This window comes from Aquila chrysaetos, chromosome 2 (genome assembly GCF_900496995.4).
Source record: "Aquila chrysaetos chrysaetos chromosome 2, bAquChr1.4, whole genome shotgun sequence".
Classification (NCBI taxonomy): Eukaryota; Metazoa; Chordata; class Aves; order Accipitriformes; family Accipitridae; genus Aquila; species Aquila chrysaetos.
In genome coordinates this window covers 24,521,734-24,539,125 of record NC_044005.1, presented here as the reverse complement: position 1 = coordinate 24,539,125, position 17,392 = coordinate 24,521,734, and the positions used below count along the sequence as shown (strand labels likewise).

General features: G+C 38.9%; 1 protein-coding gene across 48 annotated transcripts in view; it reads left to right on the top strand.

Moving 5' to 3' along the window:
- Positions 1-17,392, top strand: part of NRXN3 (neurexin 3) — a 1,038,943-nt gene that overhangs the window by 879,623 nt on the left and 141,928 nt on the right. For all 48 annotated transcript variants that reach the window (XM_030007362.2, XM_030007358.2, XM_030007356.2 and 45 more), the window contains one exon: positions 16,478-16,649. In XM_030007362.2, the coding sequence (XP_029863222.1) occupies positions 16,478-16,649 (172 nt within the window). The remainder of the gene's footprint in view (positions 1-16,477; positions 16,650-17,392) is intronic.

Below are 17,392 nucleotides of genomic sequence, written 5' to 3'. Positions count from 1 at the left end.
TTTTTCATGCTTCCTTCCCATTTCAGATCATTCTGTTGGTGAAGTCTTCGCTAGAAAAGAGGGCAAGGCTTTCATGATCCCTTTTCTTCTTGCAACCACCTACCTAGTTTCACAAAGAAAGAAATGTAGCCCTGAAGGCTGGGGGAAGTGCATGCATCCAATACCACCTTGAAGGTTGCAGAGTTGTTAACCACTGGCTGTGATACTGAGCCCACTACATTAGGGGAGCATCTTTAAGTGTTTAACATGCAATATTAAAAAAAAAAACCAACCCCCAAACAATCCAAGACTCAGTCACTTGAAAGAAGAAAGTGCATCATGGTAAAAGTGAATTGATAAGTGCATTTTAAAAAGCACCATAAGATCCAGCTGACTGCCTGAAGAAATTATATTCAATTTTTTTTTCCTGTACCACTGTTGTAGTTATGGCAGACAAAAATGTTGGGTTCTGGCAGAAAACAACTGTATGAAACTGCTAAGCTAACTTAATCTATGAAGAATTAACATCACATTTAGAGTATGGCCAGGCTCTGTCTTTCAGTCACCCTTTATTTGCGCTACCAACAAATTTGAACAAACTCTGGAATAAAACATACCCAACAAACTTTCCCTTGCCACCACGTAGCACATGCTTCAATGTCAGGAAGAGTCCTTATTAGAAGGACGGCAATGTTATCTCCTGTGATAGTAATTCTTCTTATTGGTTTCTTGAGATAACGCTGCCCAAAGTTTGGCAGGGAGATTAAGGGAGGCCAACCTCTTTAGCAACAGCCAGGACTGCACCGAGTAAATACTGTAAACTAAAAAAGATTATAATAATATGTCCTTTTAAAGATAATAGTAGAGCCCATTAGTTGCTAGTTCAAAGTGGTGTTGCTGTGCATGTAATTCCAATGTGAGAAACCCACATATTTCATTGTGAGGGAAAGGTATAAATAAATAAACAAACATAATAAGGCCATTCTTTAACTGGGTATATTTTTAGAATTTGAACATTTTCCACTGAAACTAACTTTTGTTGCTGTTTTAGAAAATTGTGTCTTCAGGTAAAATAAATATCTGCAGTTTAGGCTTATAAATTGTAAGAACATTTCTGCTTTATATCCTTTTGTCATCTTTTCTGCTTCCTTTTTTTCTTCAAAGGAAAAGGGAGGATAAAAATAAAGACCTAATGGAAGAATGACTTATATGTCTAGAAATTCAAATGTTCTAACAGAATTTGTGTAATTAAATAAAACCACTGTAATTTTTTTCTTAATTCTACATTTTACTACTGAAAATCTGAAAAGTTTAAAAGCCAGTATAATGTGTTTTCTTTGAAATCCTTCATATTTTTCTTTCAAAACAAAACTGAAATGTTGAACTAGCTGTTGTGCTTCGTGAAGTATTCTGGCCATTCATTGATGGTCTCCTTTCACGCACTGGGACAGTTCTCAGTGTATGAGGCTCGATGGTGAGAAGCTATGCAAACCCTTCTGAAATTCAGAGTCCTGATGTAGGAATTTGCTGTGCATTCAGGCTGTCATATGTACCCATCTATTTAGGGAGACTGTAATTAGGTTAACTTGTTTTTTAGTGTGAAAAAAGACCATCACGGTGTCATGATACAGAACCACAACCTGCTGCTTTTATCCAGCCGTAAAGCTATAGTATAGGTTATCTCTGCACTCGGGCTGGTGTTACTTGAATTTCCTGGAGCTTCTTTCACTTATGTCAGGTACTACATTCTCCTTTAGTACAAGAGCATGACTGATGTTTGGTGGATCAGCATAAACTTCTTCGTATTACTCGTTCCAAAAAAACCTGTATCCATTTTCTGAAGGAGAGTCTTCAATTATTAATATTGTAAACAGGTACAAAGCAATTTGAGGATAAAGCTATTTATTCAGAGGAGCTGTGAGATTCCACAGAGATGAACAGGAACATTGTAAAAAGCAGACATATCCTATTTTGTTGTATTTTCTCCTTTTTGCGCCTTTTTCCTGCTGTAATATGAGAAAACCTAGAACACAAGAAAGTGACAAACACAGGGAATCCATGCCAGTATTCCTTATTTTCTTTTTCTGAAGTGCTCCCACATCCATACACATGCTGTCTGCTTTGTTGTGTTGGTATAGTTTTCTTTACACTGTAGCCTGACAAGGCTGTGTCACTAGCATTGTATACCAATTTGCAGAATAATCTTTTGGATCCTGAAGATGTGTATTGTCCTCAGGTGCATTTCTTTGTGAAAGACAGTGTTCTAAGAGGTAAACAGCTTTATTTTCACTATTATATAGATTTCTGATGCATTTAGTTTTAAACTGGCAGCATTAAAGTTTCTACTGAGCTGGCCGGTAGTTGCCCTTTAAAAAGTTCTTGAAGGCCATAGTCTATCCATAGCATAGGTGTAGCAGAGATGTTGAAAGGATGTGTCTACTAACTCTTTACACTATCATGCAATACTATAATGATGGGCCTGCCCATCATTAAGGTTGAGAAAGCAGGTAATTTTTAAAGATCTATTCAATATTTGCTTATCAAGAGGGTCAACTAAAACCAGCTTCTCCTTTTTTGATGTAAGCATTCAGAAAATATGCCACGAAGTGTCTGGTGAAATCATTCTGAGATTTTACCAGACTTCAGAGAAGCCCCTTCCTGTTACAGTGTAGTTTGGGTCTTCTTAAATGAAGACGAGGAAAGATGCCAAGAGGAATGAAACAGGGAATCAACTGGGAGAAGAAACAAGTCCAAACTGATAGGACAAGGAGAGCCATGTGAGAAGAAAGGTTATCCAGGATTAGTGCTAAAACTGTTCAGGAGAAAAAGAAATGGCAATAAACTTTTAGCCCCACAGGAACCTAGGTCACAGCTAGTGCAAAAGATTAAGACCTTGGCTTCAGTGGCCACAGTGGCCAGGTGACTCTATGATGTACAGGGTATCCTGTTATTCTCTAAGGCCTAGGATGCCATACTCCTGTGTGCCTTACCATTGAAGCTGTAGTGAGAGTCTCGCTCTAGGGATAGCTACTGATCTCCATCACCTTATGCTTCTCTGTATCCCACCAACCAAAGTGCCCAAATGACCATTTTCTAAAGCACTTAGTTATCCAGGCTGTGATAAGGTTTTCAAGGAACAAGCAGTATTCATAGTGTTTCATGAGACTTTCACCCAGGCCAGCCTCACCAACTGCTGCCTGGATGCATCTGCCAGAATGGCTATTGGCTTTAGCCCCTTTCCAGCTAAGGCTTCTTGGCTCCCTCTTTGCAGGCAGAGGTAAAAGGCAAGCAGTAGGAATGGAGGTGGCATCCTAGAGATCTGGGTGAGGTGTAGAGGTGCAGAAACTAGGAAGGTGGTCAACAGTTCAATCTGTCAGACTGGCTTGCTAGCCACCATGCTGCTTTGGTTTAAATTTCTTTTATCAGTAGTCTGCTGTATCTGCCTTCCAAGCCCAAACTCCCATGCCATATGCTGCCAATACTGTCCTCCATCTGCATGAAGAACAGCCACAGACAACAGCCGTAATAGCTGGCCGCAGACATCCATCACCCTTATCTCTCCTTCAGTTTGTATTTCACACAATCAACCTGTTACAATTTAATTGACTCTCCCAATCAGCTGGTCAGGTGGGTAGATTGTGTAGGAAGAAGAAAAGCTGGGGAGTTGGGGTTGTAGTCATATCACTGCAAAAAGATAATGCACATCTTACTCTTATTTCCCTAAAGAAAATGGCAGTTTTTAAAAATTTGATTTCTAAAGAATATGATATTTTGTGCTGAACATATAGTATCAAGCTAAATCCTTTTTCAGATCTGGGTCCTCTGTAGTGCTTTCTCCTGAATACAAATGTCAGGGTTTGACTTATTAATTTCAACAGCATGCTGCCAAAATAATGAATGAGGAGGGGAACACTGTTCTTGTACTTGGGTAATATTTACTGAGTGTTGCCAAATCACAGAGTGCTGGACAAAGGCAAGAACATTTTTCCTTCCAGTATGTAAGCACAAACAGTGTAGTCTGATCACAACAGTCCTGTGGCTCTAAATTCGATTGACTATTTCAGATTACTCACAAAAACTCTGCCCTGACCAAGGAATAGACATCTTAGGACTGTTTCTGTACGGGTCATACCTCACATGCCCGGAGCTGCCTTTACCCCAGTGCTCCTAATGGTAGCTACAACGATTTACGAATAGAGGGTTGTCTGTAAAGCTGGTCCTTTATCTCTTCCTGAAGGCCTGATGAAATATAGCTTCTTCCCATAGAAGCTAATGCGAATGAGTGAGTGGCCATACAGAGAGGGAAGCTGAGTCAAGGAGTGCATCCTCATGCTTAATTCACTTGTGTTTCTCTCCCACTGATTTCAAAGTGTTAGAGAATCTAGAGGACCCTCATTGCCTAAGGGCAGCTGGGATTGCAATAGGATTAGGGTCTCAGCACAGTCCTAAGAAAGCAGTTTCCTTTGATATATTGGTTGTCCTTTCACATCTCTTTTTTTTTTTCCTACAAGGTACAGAGGAAAAGATATCAGAAAGAGGTACAGCAGCTGAAATTGTGACATTAATCTTCTCCTTACTCTCTACTCCTTCCCACACCTACTATGCCAAAAAATTAGTCCTGGAAGTACTTCAGCTTTCTGTATGACATCCATTCCCAATAATAAAGTTTCAATTTGACATCAGGAGTTCTGATCTAACTAACATAATACAGACTTGGCAAGGGTCTCTGGCTGGTACCACTTTGCCAAGCAGCTTTACAGTAAGCAAATTCCACAACACAAAACAAATATGCAAATAGCCAAGTCGTAACTTTTTTCTAGCAGCTCATTTTGATTCAGTGAAATTCTCATCTTTTCTCTGGAGGAAAATTCAGCCTTGGTGTAAGGTGCTGTTTCCAACAAGGATCAGATGCAGCCTTTTGACTTTGGTGAAGATGAGCATAAAAATGCCGTTGGGATTGGAGGGGGCCAGTGCCACTCTAGGGGTAGAGGTGCTAAGGTTGAAGGGCCTAGAAATGGACACCACAAAATATTAGACAGAGATCCCTCAACAGCGGATCATGGAAAAACATGCACTGAGCTAGATATAAAGGCTGTCAAGAAAAATGGAAGGATTCTATGTGAATTTATTTAGTGGTGAGTACATCCTACGCATATGTAAAACATGAAGGTTTGAAATGTTCTTTGGCAGCAAAGTCGAGGTAATATAAATGACAAGGTACTGACCTAAGAATTCAAGGACTTTTTAATTATTTGCTCTGTTCTTGTAACTTCTCCTGGTTCCTGCAAAATTTTGGCAGGTCATTTCTCTTTGTCTCTGCTTTCCAACATGCAAATGGTACTGGTGGACTCCTTTGTAAGCTGTGTGTTCAAAAGCACTATGTGCTTCTCTTCTCTTTTTCCATCACTGTCTAATATTCCACTGTTCCTTACCAAGTAGTGCTCTGTCATAGAAAGTTATTAAAATCTGCAGAGAAGTAAATTATTTTGGGTAATTAGGGTATTTTCATTAGAAATATGTTTCCTGTACTGCAATGTTCACATACTGTTCATGTTCATGTATATTGTAATCTGTATTTTCTACTCCCATTCAAAATCTTAGGAAACCTCTTTGATTCAGGATTGGAAAAGCCTTCTGCTGGAGTCCAACCACATCTCAAAAGCCACATTACACTTGCTTTAAAAAAAAATTCTGCCGTTTAAAAAAAGCAAGCTCTGAAAAGCTAGAAATAAGCTGTTTTGAATCCAGGCACTCTTTGTGTTTACAGATACTCATATTTTCCTCATTATCTTGTCCGATTGGAGAGGCCTGTTGAACCTTAGCTCAGACCTCTTGCTTGTCTGGTAAAGAAGACTAAGTACTTTGTTTACAATATGCTATTGATATTACATACAGTTCGTGAAATCTGTTTTGTAGATTTCAATAGGAACATATAACATAAAGCCTGGATGCATGAAATTCTATTAGAATTCCCTAAAAAACACACACTGAAGAAGGAAAATATATATAGTACTTAGTCATATAATACCTTTGAGCATGTATTTTTTGAATACTCTGAAATCTTACAATACTGTTTATGAGTAAGGGTAGAAGAGAGTTAACAAATATACTCTAGGCAAAACCAAGTTTAAATGGTTTAATTTTGTCCAAAACCTCTTCAGCCCTTGCACTTCTCTATCTACTGCGCTTGGGTTAATTGGATGGTGGCAAGTTGGTATTTGTGATCACCTTTCCTGCCAGACAGCAGTGTCCTTTTTTAGTGCCGTCTTCTTGACAAGTGCTCACTTTTCTGCGGGTTATGGGTTGAGACAGACAGCCCTGATTGCTATTACAGAGTGATATATGCTGTGCTTTCAGTCCACAGACATCTCACAATTGTACCAATGCTCTTGATAAGGAAGCCTAGTAGTTAAGGTATGTAGTTTATTCCACGCTGCCTGTAAGTATCAGATCTTTGATGTTGTATTTTGCGTAACTGCCACTTTAGCTTCTGTAAGCGTAAATTGTTGGCAATGTTACCCAGTGGATTAAAACTTCAAGGGAGACATCATGAGATGGATAGAGATATTTTCTCCTGGAAGATCTCTGCTTTTGAGCAAGTTGGTTGTTCTTGTGCCCTACTAAAATCTGACTTGCTACTGCAGTTATTTCTTTATTGAGTGGATGTGACATTTTAGTAGCTGGCCACATTTTTGTCTGAAGAGTGAGTTACATGGCAGCACTTAGAAACAGAAATGTGAAGGTCTGCCTTTAATCAGCCAACTTCTGTAATGCAGGAGTGCAGCAGCTTAGACATGCTTTGAGTTTAAAATGCAGTAAACATTATGCATTGGCTCAGTCCTTTAGAAAAACAGAAGTTGACGTCAACATTCAGAATGGTTCCTGTTTCTGCCCTAGTCCAGAATCATATCTAAAAGATATAATTTCACAAAACTTTCCAGGATATACTATTAATATTTTTAAAAGGTATTGTCAGAATGTTTAATCCTAATTATAGTTGGAGTTCACACCATCAGATAGGACAGGTTTTCATGATGCGCATTGTAAGTTGGGGCAACAAATTAGCCATCTGAATAATGTATTTGCTAGTGAACCAATGGACAGGTATCGCTTTCTTAATTCATTTTGCATTCTGTTTCCCTAGGAAATGCCCCTTTTCAGTGTGCTGCTAATTTCTGTTTCTTTACTTGCATTATGATATCCCCACATGAGAGGGATTAACAGCCTCATGGCTGGAGCTTCACCAGCTGTGTAACAACAATTGTTTTTCACAAATTCTGTGGCCTAAACACACCTGCATGTATTTCTTGTAATGTTTTACTGCCTGGTAATTGACTGGCAGTGTGCTAGTGCTTTCCTAGGTCATGGGGAGAAAAGATTTAATTGGGCACACAGTCCTAGGCGCTGAATAGCACAGAAGCAAGCCTCCCTTTTAAGACCACTGAATATCACTGATTACTAGGCTTTGCACAGCAAGTGTCAGATTCAAGTAAGAGCAACTAGATGTGCCACAGTGTTCCCCGATTTTGAGGAAATGGGCTTAGGGTGAGCTTAGTACAAGCCTGGTCACAGTAATGATGATACTGTAGATCAGGATACTCTCTGCTTGATATTAATTATTTGTACTGCAACAACATCTGGAGGCCCCAGTGGATACTAGGGCTCCACTGTGGCAGATAATACACAAATATACTGTTCGATAAGCCTGTGACTTCATAGTATAAAAAGACAAAATGGAGGGAGAGAAACAGACGTGACTTGTTCAAGGTACAGCACAGAAGCAGTAAAAGCAGAAAAGAAATCTTTTCTGTCTTTCAACTATGTCTTCTAAGTAGACTCAATTACCTCTGTGAGTGAGTTAAAATTTGGAAGGTCTCAAACTGTACTGAGGGTATCACCTTACATGAAATATGGAAACTTCTGGTGCCAAATTAATTCCTAAGTGTAATTCTGTTGATATTGTGTATTAATGTTACCTAAAAATCTGCAGGGATACATAAAGCTCTTAGCAGGTGCAGGGTATCTGGGCTGAAAAAACCCAAGCAGCTTCTGTATCTCATACATGCTCCTCTTTGCCCAAAATATCTTGTGTGTGTAGTATTTAATCACTCCTGACCCTGGTAGAGTTGTCACAGAATTGAGCTGCTTGTCCGTTTTTTTGACTTGTCTTCAGGATAGTTTTGTTTGTAAAAGAAACTTTTATTAGACAAAAGGCAAAGATTGAAAGAGGGAAAGGCAAAGGGAGAGAAGGAGCTAAGGTAAAAGTAAAGCAAGAGAACTACAGTTTCGCATCCCACTGGTAACTCAATATTTCTGTGATATTGCAAGGGTGTTTGGTAAAAAAAAAAAAAAAAAAAAAAAAAAAGAACACGAAAGAATAAGCCATACTTTAGTAGTACTGTATTGCTCTGCTACAATTTCTTGTAGTATGGGCCATTAAAGAAGTGTTATCTAATAGTCTGTGTCCCACATAAACAGTCAACTGGCAAAAAATGAAGGGCAGTTTGGAAAGCTTGGTAAGTCTTAACAAGGAAATTGGTATACATTTCACTTGAGCTAAATAATGTAATGTGTCTCAAAACAAAGAGTAGAGCTCATCTTTCAATGCAAGGGACACTCCCAGAGAGCACTCCTGAATAAGACTGTTGGTCATGGTGAATAATCCTCAAACATGAGCCCTCATGGTAAGATTGTGGCCAAAAGATATGATGTGGTCTTTGAACATAAAAACCAAAGTGGTTGTATAATTTCTGTAAACTAAAGGTAAAAATTTCTGGTGTCAGGTATTAGTAAACTGAAGGAGTTTCAAGGCCACAAGGAAGATTAAATGAAAGATTGGAAAACCTGCTTTCATGTGAGAAACTTAGAGAGCTGAGTAGTTTTCCCTTATGCTCTGTAAAGCTGGGGGGAGAGTTTGCAGTCACAGAAAGATGAAGCTGGAACCTTAAGTCATCTGCTCTAGCATTTTCTTGCTCTGAGGCAGGACTAAATACAGCAGCCTGGCTGTGGCAGATGTTTGTCTAAACTACCCTTTCTAAAGCTTCAATGAAAAAGATCAGATTCTCATTAATCTTTGCCAATTTCAGTGTTTCACTTTATAATATGAATAAGAATTGGTAAGAACCTTCAAGAAAATTTTGACTTGATCACAGTCTTGCAAGTCATTTATAGAAGTATGGTGCTAGATGTTTTTTCAATATAGGAAGTAAATGTTAAAAGAAACGGTAGTGATCTGCTTTTAAGGAACTGCTGAGCAGAAGGTTATATTCACATTGTTGTATTCAGTGGCTCTTGATTGACTTTCCTCCCATGAATTTGTCTATTTTTGAATGTATCTTAAGCATCCGAAATACCCTGTGACAGTGACTTGCACAATTCAGTCATGTACTGTCTCAAAAGGTACTTTCTTTGCTTAAACTTTATTACCAGATGATTTTTTTACATATTTGTATTTCTTGAGTTATTAAAAAAAATAGTGCTGAATCATGTCTATTTTTTATGGTTTTATATATACAATTTCAAGTGGGGTACCTTTTTGAACCTTTTATATTTCCTCTTTTTCTTTTTGAGACAGCCTGTACAGATCTGTGTACTGTGTTCAAGAATTAAAGTCAAAGGTGCATCATTAACTTATAACAGAGATTTTATTTTTGTACACTGTTCCTTTTCATTATAATTCTTGACATTCCACTTGCCTTTTTGACCATGTTCAACACTGGGCCAATCTCATCAAAGAAGCAACTGCAATGATGCCGAGGCTTCTTTCCTCAGCTGTAAATGTTCAAATTGCAAATAAGTGTTGTTCTAAAATATATCCTATAGTTCAACAAAGAATCAATTCAGACAAGATATATGGCCTCATATAAAATTTTAGAGGAGACTAGATTATAACAATTGTCCTTTTTAGCCTTATAAATTATGTATCTGTGAGAATTGCTTCTTTTAAAAACCATGGCCCCAAACGGTAATATTTTCTATTTATGTTGTCCTGTGTGTGTATCATTCTCTCTGATAAATAGGTTTGTAACTGGCATTTAGTAGATCTGGTTCAGCACCTTAAAGAAGCAGTAACAAGCAGTATATAACAAAAAACGCCCTACTGCTCCGTATAATAGCTCTCAAAAATCGACCAAGATTAGCTGGCCTATATACTTCCTTTCACCTTAATAACATTTTTCTCATGTTTCAAGATAACTGCAAAGTGTTGAAACCCTGATTAAAAGCTTCTGAGTCAAGTGAGCTTCAGTGCCTGTCATTTCTTTAACTACATTTGCTGCTTTTGTTTATTATATTTGCCAGGGTGGCTGTACTGGTTCTTGAGCATGCCTTCCCTGCCATCATTATTTGGATGAAAAAAAAGACTTCATCCAGTAAGCTGTCCCTTTACCCAACTCTAGAGTTTTGTACATATTGAATTCTGATTTCAGACTTACCTCCTGGTGGTATTTAAAATGGCATTAAATATGACCAGACAGAGTAGAGTAGAAGTAACTGCCTTATACTCTGTTGAATACAGGTTCTAACATTTCCCCTTCTTAAATCCATTGGTATCCATATACTGGAAAGGACTGTCCAGCCATGCATTTAGTTCTAGTTGCAGCTCAGAAGGGTCTTCTAAGCACAATGATGGTTTTTACTACATTTCTGATTAGTAAAGGACTTTGAGTTTCTGTTTACAGTGAAAGTTCACATGAAGTGATTTGATGTTGCAGTAAACAGTGAATGTCCTCTGTGGAATATACATCTATACCTTCAGTTTTGCTGGATACCTCTGTACTTTTAGCACTGTTGTGCAAAGTCCCCCAAATCACAGAAAGCAAGCGATCTGACAGCTGGACTAACATCCAGAATGAAGTTTGAGGCAAAGCAAAAATAAAAAACAACCAGACAAGCAAACAAGTAAGCAAACAAAATCCCCAAAGGAAATCAAGCAAAGAAAGACTTAAAGAATAAAGTGGAAAAAATTCCAAAGAGGGAGAAATAAAAGTTCTATCTCTTTTTAAAAACATAGACTGCAAGTCTGAGGAGCCTAAGTAGAAGGAAGCCATTCCAGGAAGAGCAGTGCTTGGCGTTATGAGAAAACAAAGCAATTTTCCTCAGTTTAGAGGGTAGCAGAGTTGAAGTGTATGCATGTGGCATCTATGGGAAAAAAGTAGTAGTTTACAAAACCTTCCTACAGTGAAAAATGGCTTGTTGTATTACTGAAAGAGGTTGTATCACTTTCAAATGAGAGCAGCAAAATCAGCAGTGATCTTCAGGAAGCAGTAACTAGGAATATTGTCCACCAGGTTTGGGCTGATGCCTAGTCATGTTGGAACTAGCCAGGGTGGGAGGAGGAGGCAGTCTGCACAGTAGTGACTATTAAAAAATGATGAAGTAAAATGAGTGTGAAAAAACACAGTTATCCTGGGATTCTAGTCGGATTTCAGTTATGTTTTATAAATGCCTTTTTTTTCCCTTTTACACTTAGTTTCAGAAAAAGAAACAAAACAACATGAAGATACTGGGATAAACTCTGCTTCCACTTGCATCAGTAGGAATCAAGTTTCTTCAACAGAATAGCTATCGATTCATATCGATGCAGCCGAGAGTAGGATTTGTCCTGTTGCCTGGGGTTCTCTCTTTTGGGTTTTGAAATGAAATGGCTTTCTGCACACAAGGAACAGCTATATACTTTCAGTCTGGATTATTTGAATTTTAGATTAAGAAAAAGAAGGCCCAAAGGTAAAGCCCTTTTCAGAGCACACAGTGCATGTGTCTGTTCGCGTATGTGTCCTCTCCAGCACACTCCAACTGCTCATCTTACAAAATCACTGCCACCCCCATTTGACTTTCTTTGCACCTGGTCTGCTACAGAAAGACAGATGCCTTCAAAATGTAAAGGCACAGCACAGAGAAAACAAAGGCCTGACAATCTGCATGCAGACAGGCTCTAGTTCTGCATGGGTGGAGGGAAACAAAAGAAAAAACATACCTGCAAAAATGTCAGACCTCAGAAATGTTCCCGAGGTCCCTTTAGAGGAAAGGAATGGGTTTTGGAGGAGGTGAAAGTAGAAGGTGAGAAAACCTTAGGACCTGCTTCTCTTGGACTGTAGTTGTTCTCAGGGCTGAAAGGGTTGGGATTGTCAAGATATCATCAATGTTTAAGTAAAATATATCTGAATTTACAGGGCTTGTAGAGCTTGGAAAGATAGGTGGCTATCACCCTGCCGTCACAGATGAAAAATCCGTTTCACAGAAAGGTAAAAGAAAAAGTTGCCCAAAGTGAAGTAATGCTTAAGGGCAAGCAGTAGATTGCAGATCTCCTGATCCAGACTGTAGATTAGCCCCTATATCATTTAATAATGTTCAAAATGTTTTGGTAACAGTGCATATAACAAGAAATTTTTGCCAGGAGCCTGTGGAAGGACATGGTGTAGAATAGAGAGGTCAAGGTGAGGCCTTGTACATTCTTTTTAGTACTTTGCTTTTTTTTGTTCTTATAATTTATCTACAACCATTCCATTATGCGATCATAATTATTTGCCTGAAGTCCTAGAGACATCATGGCAGAAGTTTATCTCCAGAAGGAGATAAGTAAGTGAGGAAACGGTAATGTGGCATTTGAGGGCAGCGATTTTATGGGACAAATCAGCAAAAGATAAATTCTTGAGGAACTTTAAAAATCCTTTTTGGCACAGTAGCCTTAAATAAAGAAGGGGAGAAGTAAAATACAGATTGAATGCTGAGTTCACTTCATTATTTATAAATAAAATGGTTCTCATTTTTCCAAGATATAGTGCCAGCACTTGATGTCACTTGGAGGTTTTAAAAACACTAATTATTGGTCACCTTTTCATCGAAAGTGTTTGGGGCAGCCCAGTGAATACCAATGCAGAGAAGAAAAAATGCACACTGTCTATTAAAATTCTCTTGAGCCCTTTTGGAGTATGTAATGTGCATACTCTGTGTGGCTCTGTATTCAGTTTTCTCCTTGCTGTATGGTTAGGATTTTTTTTCTTTAACTACAAAATAAACATTACAGATAGTGACTCAAAGGTAAATCTTTCTTTGTCACATACTTACTGGCCTAGTTAATACCTGTGTTTGGTAATGTGGAAAGAAAATCTACTAGCTGAATGTATGGGGAAAGGAATGAAAGGTCACGTCCATCATGAAGTGTTAAAGTTTAACAGTAAAGCTTGTCTTTCAGATTTAGAAGGAAGGTAGGTCTTGGTAAAAGCTGCTTTTAATGAGGTGTTGTAGTGTAGGAAACTGAAATTGAAGAGATCTTGAAAATAAATTCCGGATTTGCCCCTTGTGTCTGTGGTCCCTGTTCTTTGCTGTAGGATTTTCTTTGGGTTTTGCTTCACTTTTTTTCTTCTGCCAGGAAAGCATAAACTAACTGTTGCTTTTTTGGTAGTGTCTGGTGCCCTGGAGGTATAAAATATCATGAATAACCTACATCTTGAAGTCTGTGCGTGCAGTTTGTCTTCAACATATTGTTATATTGCGTTTTATCCTGGTAATTGGAACCGAACCATTTTCATGACAAGCTCCTACTCAGTCCAAATAAGAGTATCAAAATCTGGCATAAAGTTGTGCTTCTGCAGAACTCATGTTAAAGAGTCACAGGGAGCTCTGCTTAAGGTGGGACTGAAGAGAGCTGCAGCAGGCCTTCAGTCAGGCCCATGATTTTTTTTTTTTTAGACAAATTTTTGCCTTTCTCAGTTGCAACAAAGTGTTATACTCCTTTTGGAAGAGCTGTGTTCTCTTGACTGTGGGAGGGGCTGGCAATCTGCTTGGGATGGGGAGGGCACCAGTTTGCTCGTTTCCCTCCTCTCTCCAGCAGACTGAAGGCCACTGGCGGTTTGCAGTCCTCCGCTTCCAGAATCTTAACTTTTTCCAGTTTGCCCTCTTATCCATGGGTTATCACTAGCCCTTTAAATAGGGTTTTTCCTTCAAGCCTGGGGAAAGGGAATGGGGAAAGGGAATGGCGAAAGGGGCTATCTCCTTTTCTTGAAAAGAGAGATCGGAAACATTTTCTCCTTCTGTAGGGGAGATTAGCTAAACTTCCCACCATTCCTTTCCCCACTTGTAAGTTTTTATCTCTGCCTCGTTAAGCCTGCAGGGCTTGAAGGTACGCAGCTTTTACTGTGTTGAATACCTCTTAATCCCTTCCTCTTCTGTGTTGGTGGAGATCTGTTCCATTAGACAAGGCACACCTTTTCCATCTTACCTGCTCACATTATGCCTTCACCAAGGTGGACTCTTCTCAGAGTGGCTGCAGTGTGCAAAAGAAGATTGACGTATTGATGGCGATTGAAAAGCTGTATGAGAGGTTGTCCAGGAGGTTGATTATAAGGCAGCACCTTGCAAAACCATGTGGAGTCAGTAGCCAGGTTACCTGGTCAGCAGACATTCTTTGACTCTTTGAGCAAAAATTAATCTTGTTCTTTGCTAATTGCTATGGAGATAAAGATAATTATATGGTTACCAGCAAAAGATTCACTAAAACAGTGTTGGGAGTTCACTTACTTCATATGTCAAAGAAGTGGTAAAGCTGTGCCAGCAATGGTTTTACCTGAAATAAATCTCTGTTCACTGAAAACTCCCTTATTTTTTGGGTAGCATAAGAGAAGAAAGGTTGATTGTTTTCAAATGGTATCTGAGTTCATGCATCTGCTGGGAGCTGCAATCCACTTACCCCATGTTCTAATGAAAAAAAGATTATTGATATCTTGAAGGGAAGTCCATCCAAAGCATAGCACTGTGAATGTACAAGACTGTTGCTATCCAGCATATATTTAGCAGAGTCTAAAATTTACCATTATAATGAGAGAAAAAACAGGGTGCTTACTGTTACAGTGCTAAACTTCAAGTAGTCAAAGCACGGTCCAATTTTTTTAATGACCTCTTCAGCAACAGGATTGTTTGTTTTCCTTTCCTAATAGCAGTGTTGTAGTCTGAGGATTAAGGGGAATGGTGTTAGGAAAAAAAAGTCAAAAAAGAGACAGGTATTGAAGATATAAGGAACTTGTGATGAGTATTTTGGTATGAGTAAACCTTGACATGTAAGGTAAAGCAGGAATCGGGAAAGGCCTCTGTGAGAAATTAGAAGACATGGGGGATTTTAAGGAAAAGGTCTGTTGATACCAGGAGGCAGGAGTAAATCCAGGAGAGGAATCTGAGGTGGCCCTCAAGTACAAGAGGAGAGGTTTCTTTCTTATTGCTGAGATTTGCTAATGAGAATGTAGTGAAGTCAGTCAGGGTAACAGCCCTGAAGTCCTCTGCCCACCAGGTAGATTTTTAAGGTAATAACAGTAACAAAATTGTCTCTTGCCCCTTTAGTATACCTCAGTGCTGTTTCAAAGAGGCTCTGTTTTTATACGAGACAGCCTTCTACTCTCTGTTGTTTCTTCCTTGATTTTTCTATTGAGACAGTTAACAAAGCTATTGCCAATTTTATAGTATGGATGGCTAGCAAATGTATTGGCTTTCTATATGATACATTTTAGTTCTGCCTCTCTGCACCAGATTTGAATCCATGAAGTACACCTAATATACCTTCATAAACATTGACACCAGCATACTATGCCTCTCCTTGTTGAGGGCTTGAAGATGCATTCCTGTTAATTGTATATTGTACAGTGATGGGAATTTCTGGCACTGTTTAAATCAGTAGTATTAAATGTGGATATCCAAATATACTCTGGGTGCATATTTTACAACTTAAAGTCATTGAATATGGTCGTTACTTGGAACTACTACATGAGGGGAGCTGCAGGGGCAAGCGTTATGGCTGGTACGACTGGCTTTGCCTGCTCTTCCCTTTCAGTCAGTGACTGGTGGAAAGTTTTGGGAAAACACTATGGAGGACTGCTTTATTGGTAAGGCATTGCTTGGGGTGTGATGTAGAAAAGTAATAGACTGTGGCTACTCCTGTCTTTTGAAAGTCTGGAAGGTTTTCCGTTTGGTTTAAGAGCAATTAGCTTCCCTCAGGCGGTCAAAGTCAGCTAATTACATTTTTTCCATCCATCTTGTAACTGCATTCTCCTTGCTGGATCCCACAGTTATTTGCTTTGGGGTGGGGACTGTTTGTTTCCCAAGCAGAATAACAGAACAAAACAGTTGTTGGGATACAGCCTGCCTGTGGCTGCATTTCAGATGACAACTGAATAAGTGACTACTAATAATCAGTAGAGATGTTGCTCCAGTAACTATTTATCCACATCTCCTGGTTTTCATTGCCTGATTTCTCACCTGTCTTCTGTGCTGTTTTAAGGGAACAAATGAGTTGCTATGTTCAGGTGAATGCTGTAAAGAAGAGTGCGAAAGACAATGTTTGTATTGAAGTAGAGCCAATGAAATATGTCCTGACAAGGCTCAAAACAGTGCTTCAGTGTATTCTTCAGTGCCATCTACTGGCACAATTACCCATTAGAGATTTATAGGCCAAGAACATTCTTCTAATAGACAGCAATTTACAAGCATTTGTTTCTTTTTTCTTTTATTTTAGGAGCAAGGCAAGATTGGTGTAGTCTTCAATATTGGCACAGTGGACATCTCTATTAAAGAGGAAAGCACACCTGTAAATGATGGCAAATACCACGTGGTACGCTTTACCAGGAACGGTGGCAACGCCACACTTCAGGTTGACAGCTGGCCAGTGAATGAACACTACCCAACAGGTACATACTTTTTTTCCTTTGGTTTTCTCTTTCACTGTATCTATACCTACAAACTAATGTTTAATAACAACTGGTTGCTATATAAATCTTTGTTGCTTCATCTCAACAATAAATGGACCAGCCTGGTGGCGCATATTCTGTCTGTTGGAACACAAAGTAATAGTCCTTTACACTGGAAGAGTAAGCATGCCAACTCTATGGTATGATGCACATAGATGCTGCTATTTCAGAGGTCTCTAAGTGAATCCTGGTTCTGCAGAGAGTTACAAACTGATTCAGCAACAAACTTGGTTTTGCTACTTGTGATATTTTCTAACTATTTAAGGGAGGAAAGTTTTGAAGAGACCTTATGAAAAGGAGAGGTAACTCTAGCCGCACCCAAGATACTGTCTATATAGATATAGAGTTGAATTGTAAGGAATGTGGAAAATTAAGTTGCAAGTATTTGAACAGACTTTCCGCATGCCTCATCATTTTTCATCATCTGACTTTCACTCTCTCTTTTAGGTTTGCAGATGTAAAGGTTAACACACATTCTAGCCAAAACTGTCAACAGTTTGTTGACTTTAGGTCAAAATGTAGTGGAACTATTCGGTATCTCTTTGGAAATCATCACCCTAAATCCACTAGGAACAGCGAACAACTAGCTCTTGAGTGACTGTCCCATGTTTTATCCCACCTCTTGATACTATATGTCACCATGCTAAAAGGACAAACTCACTCCAAGTGAAAAACAGATGGCT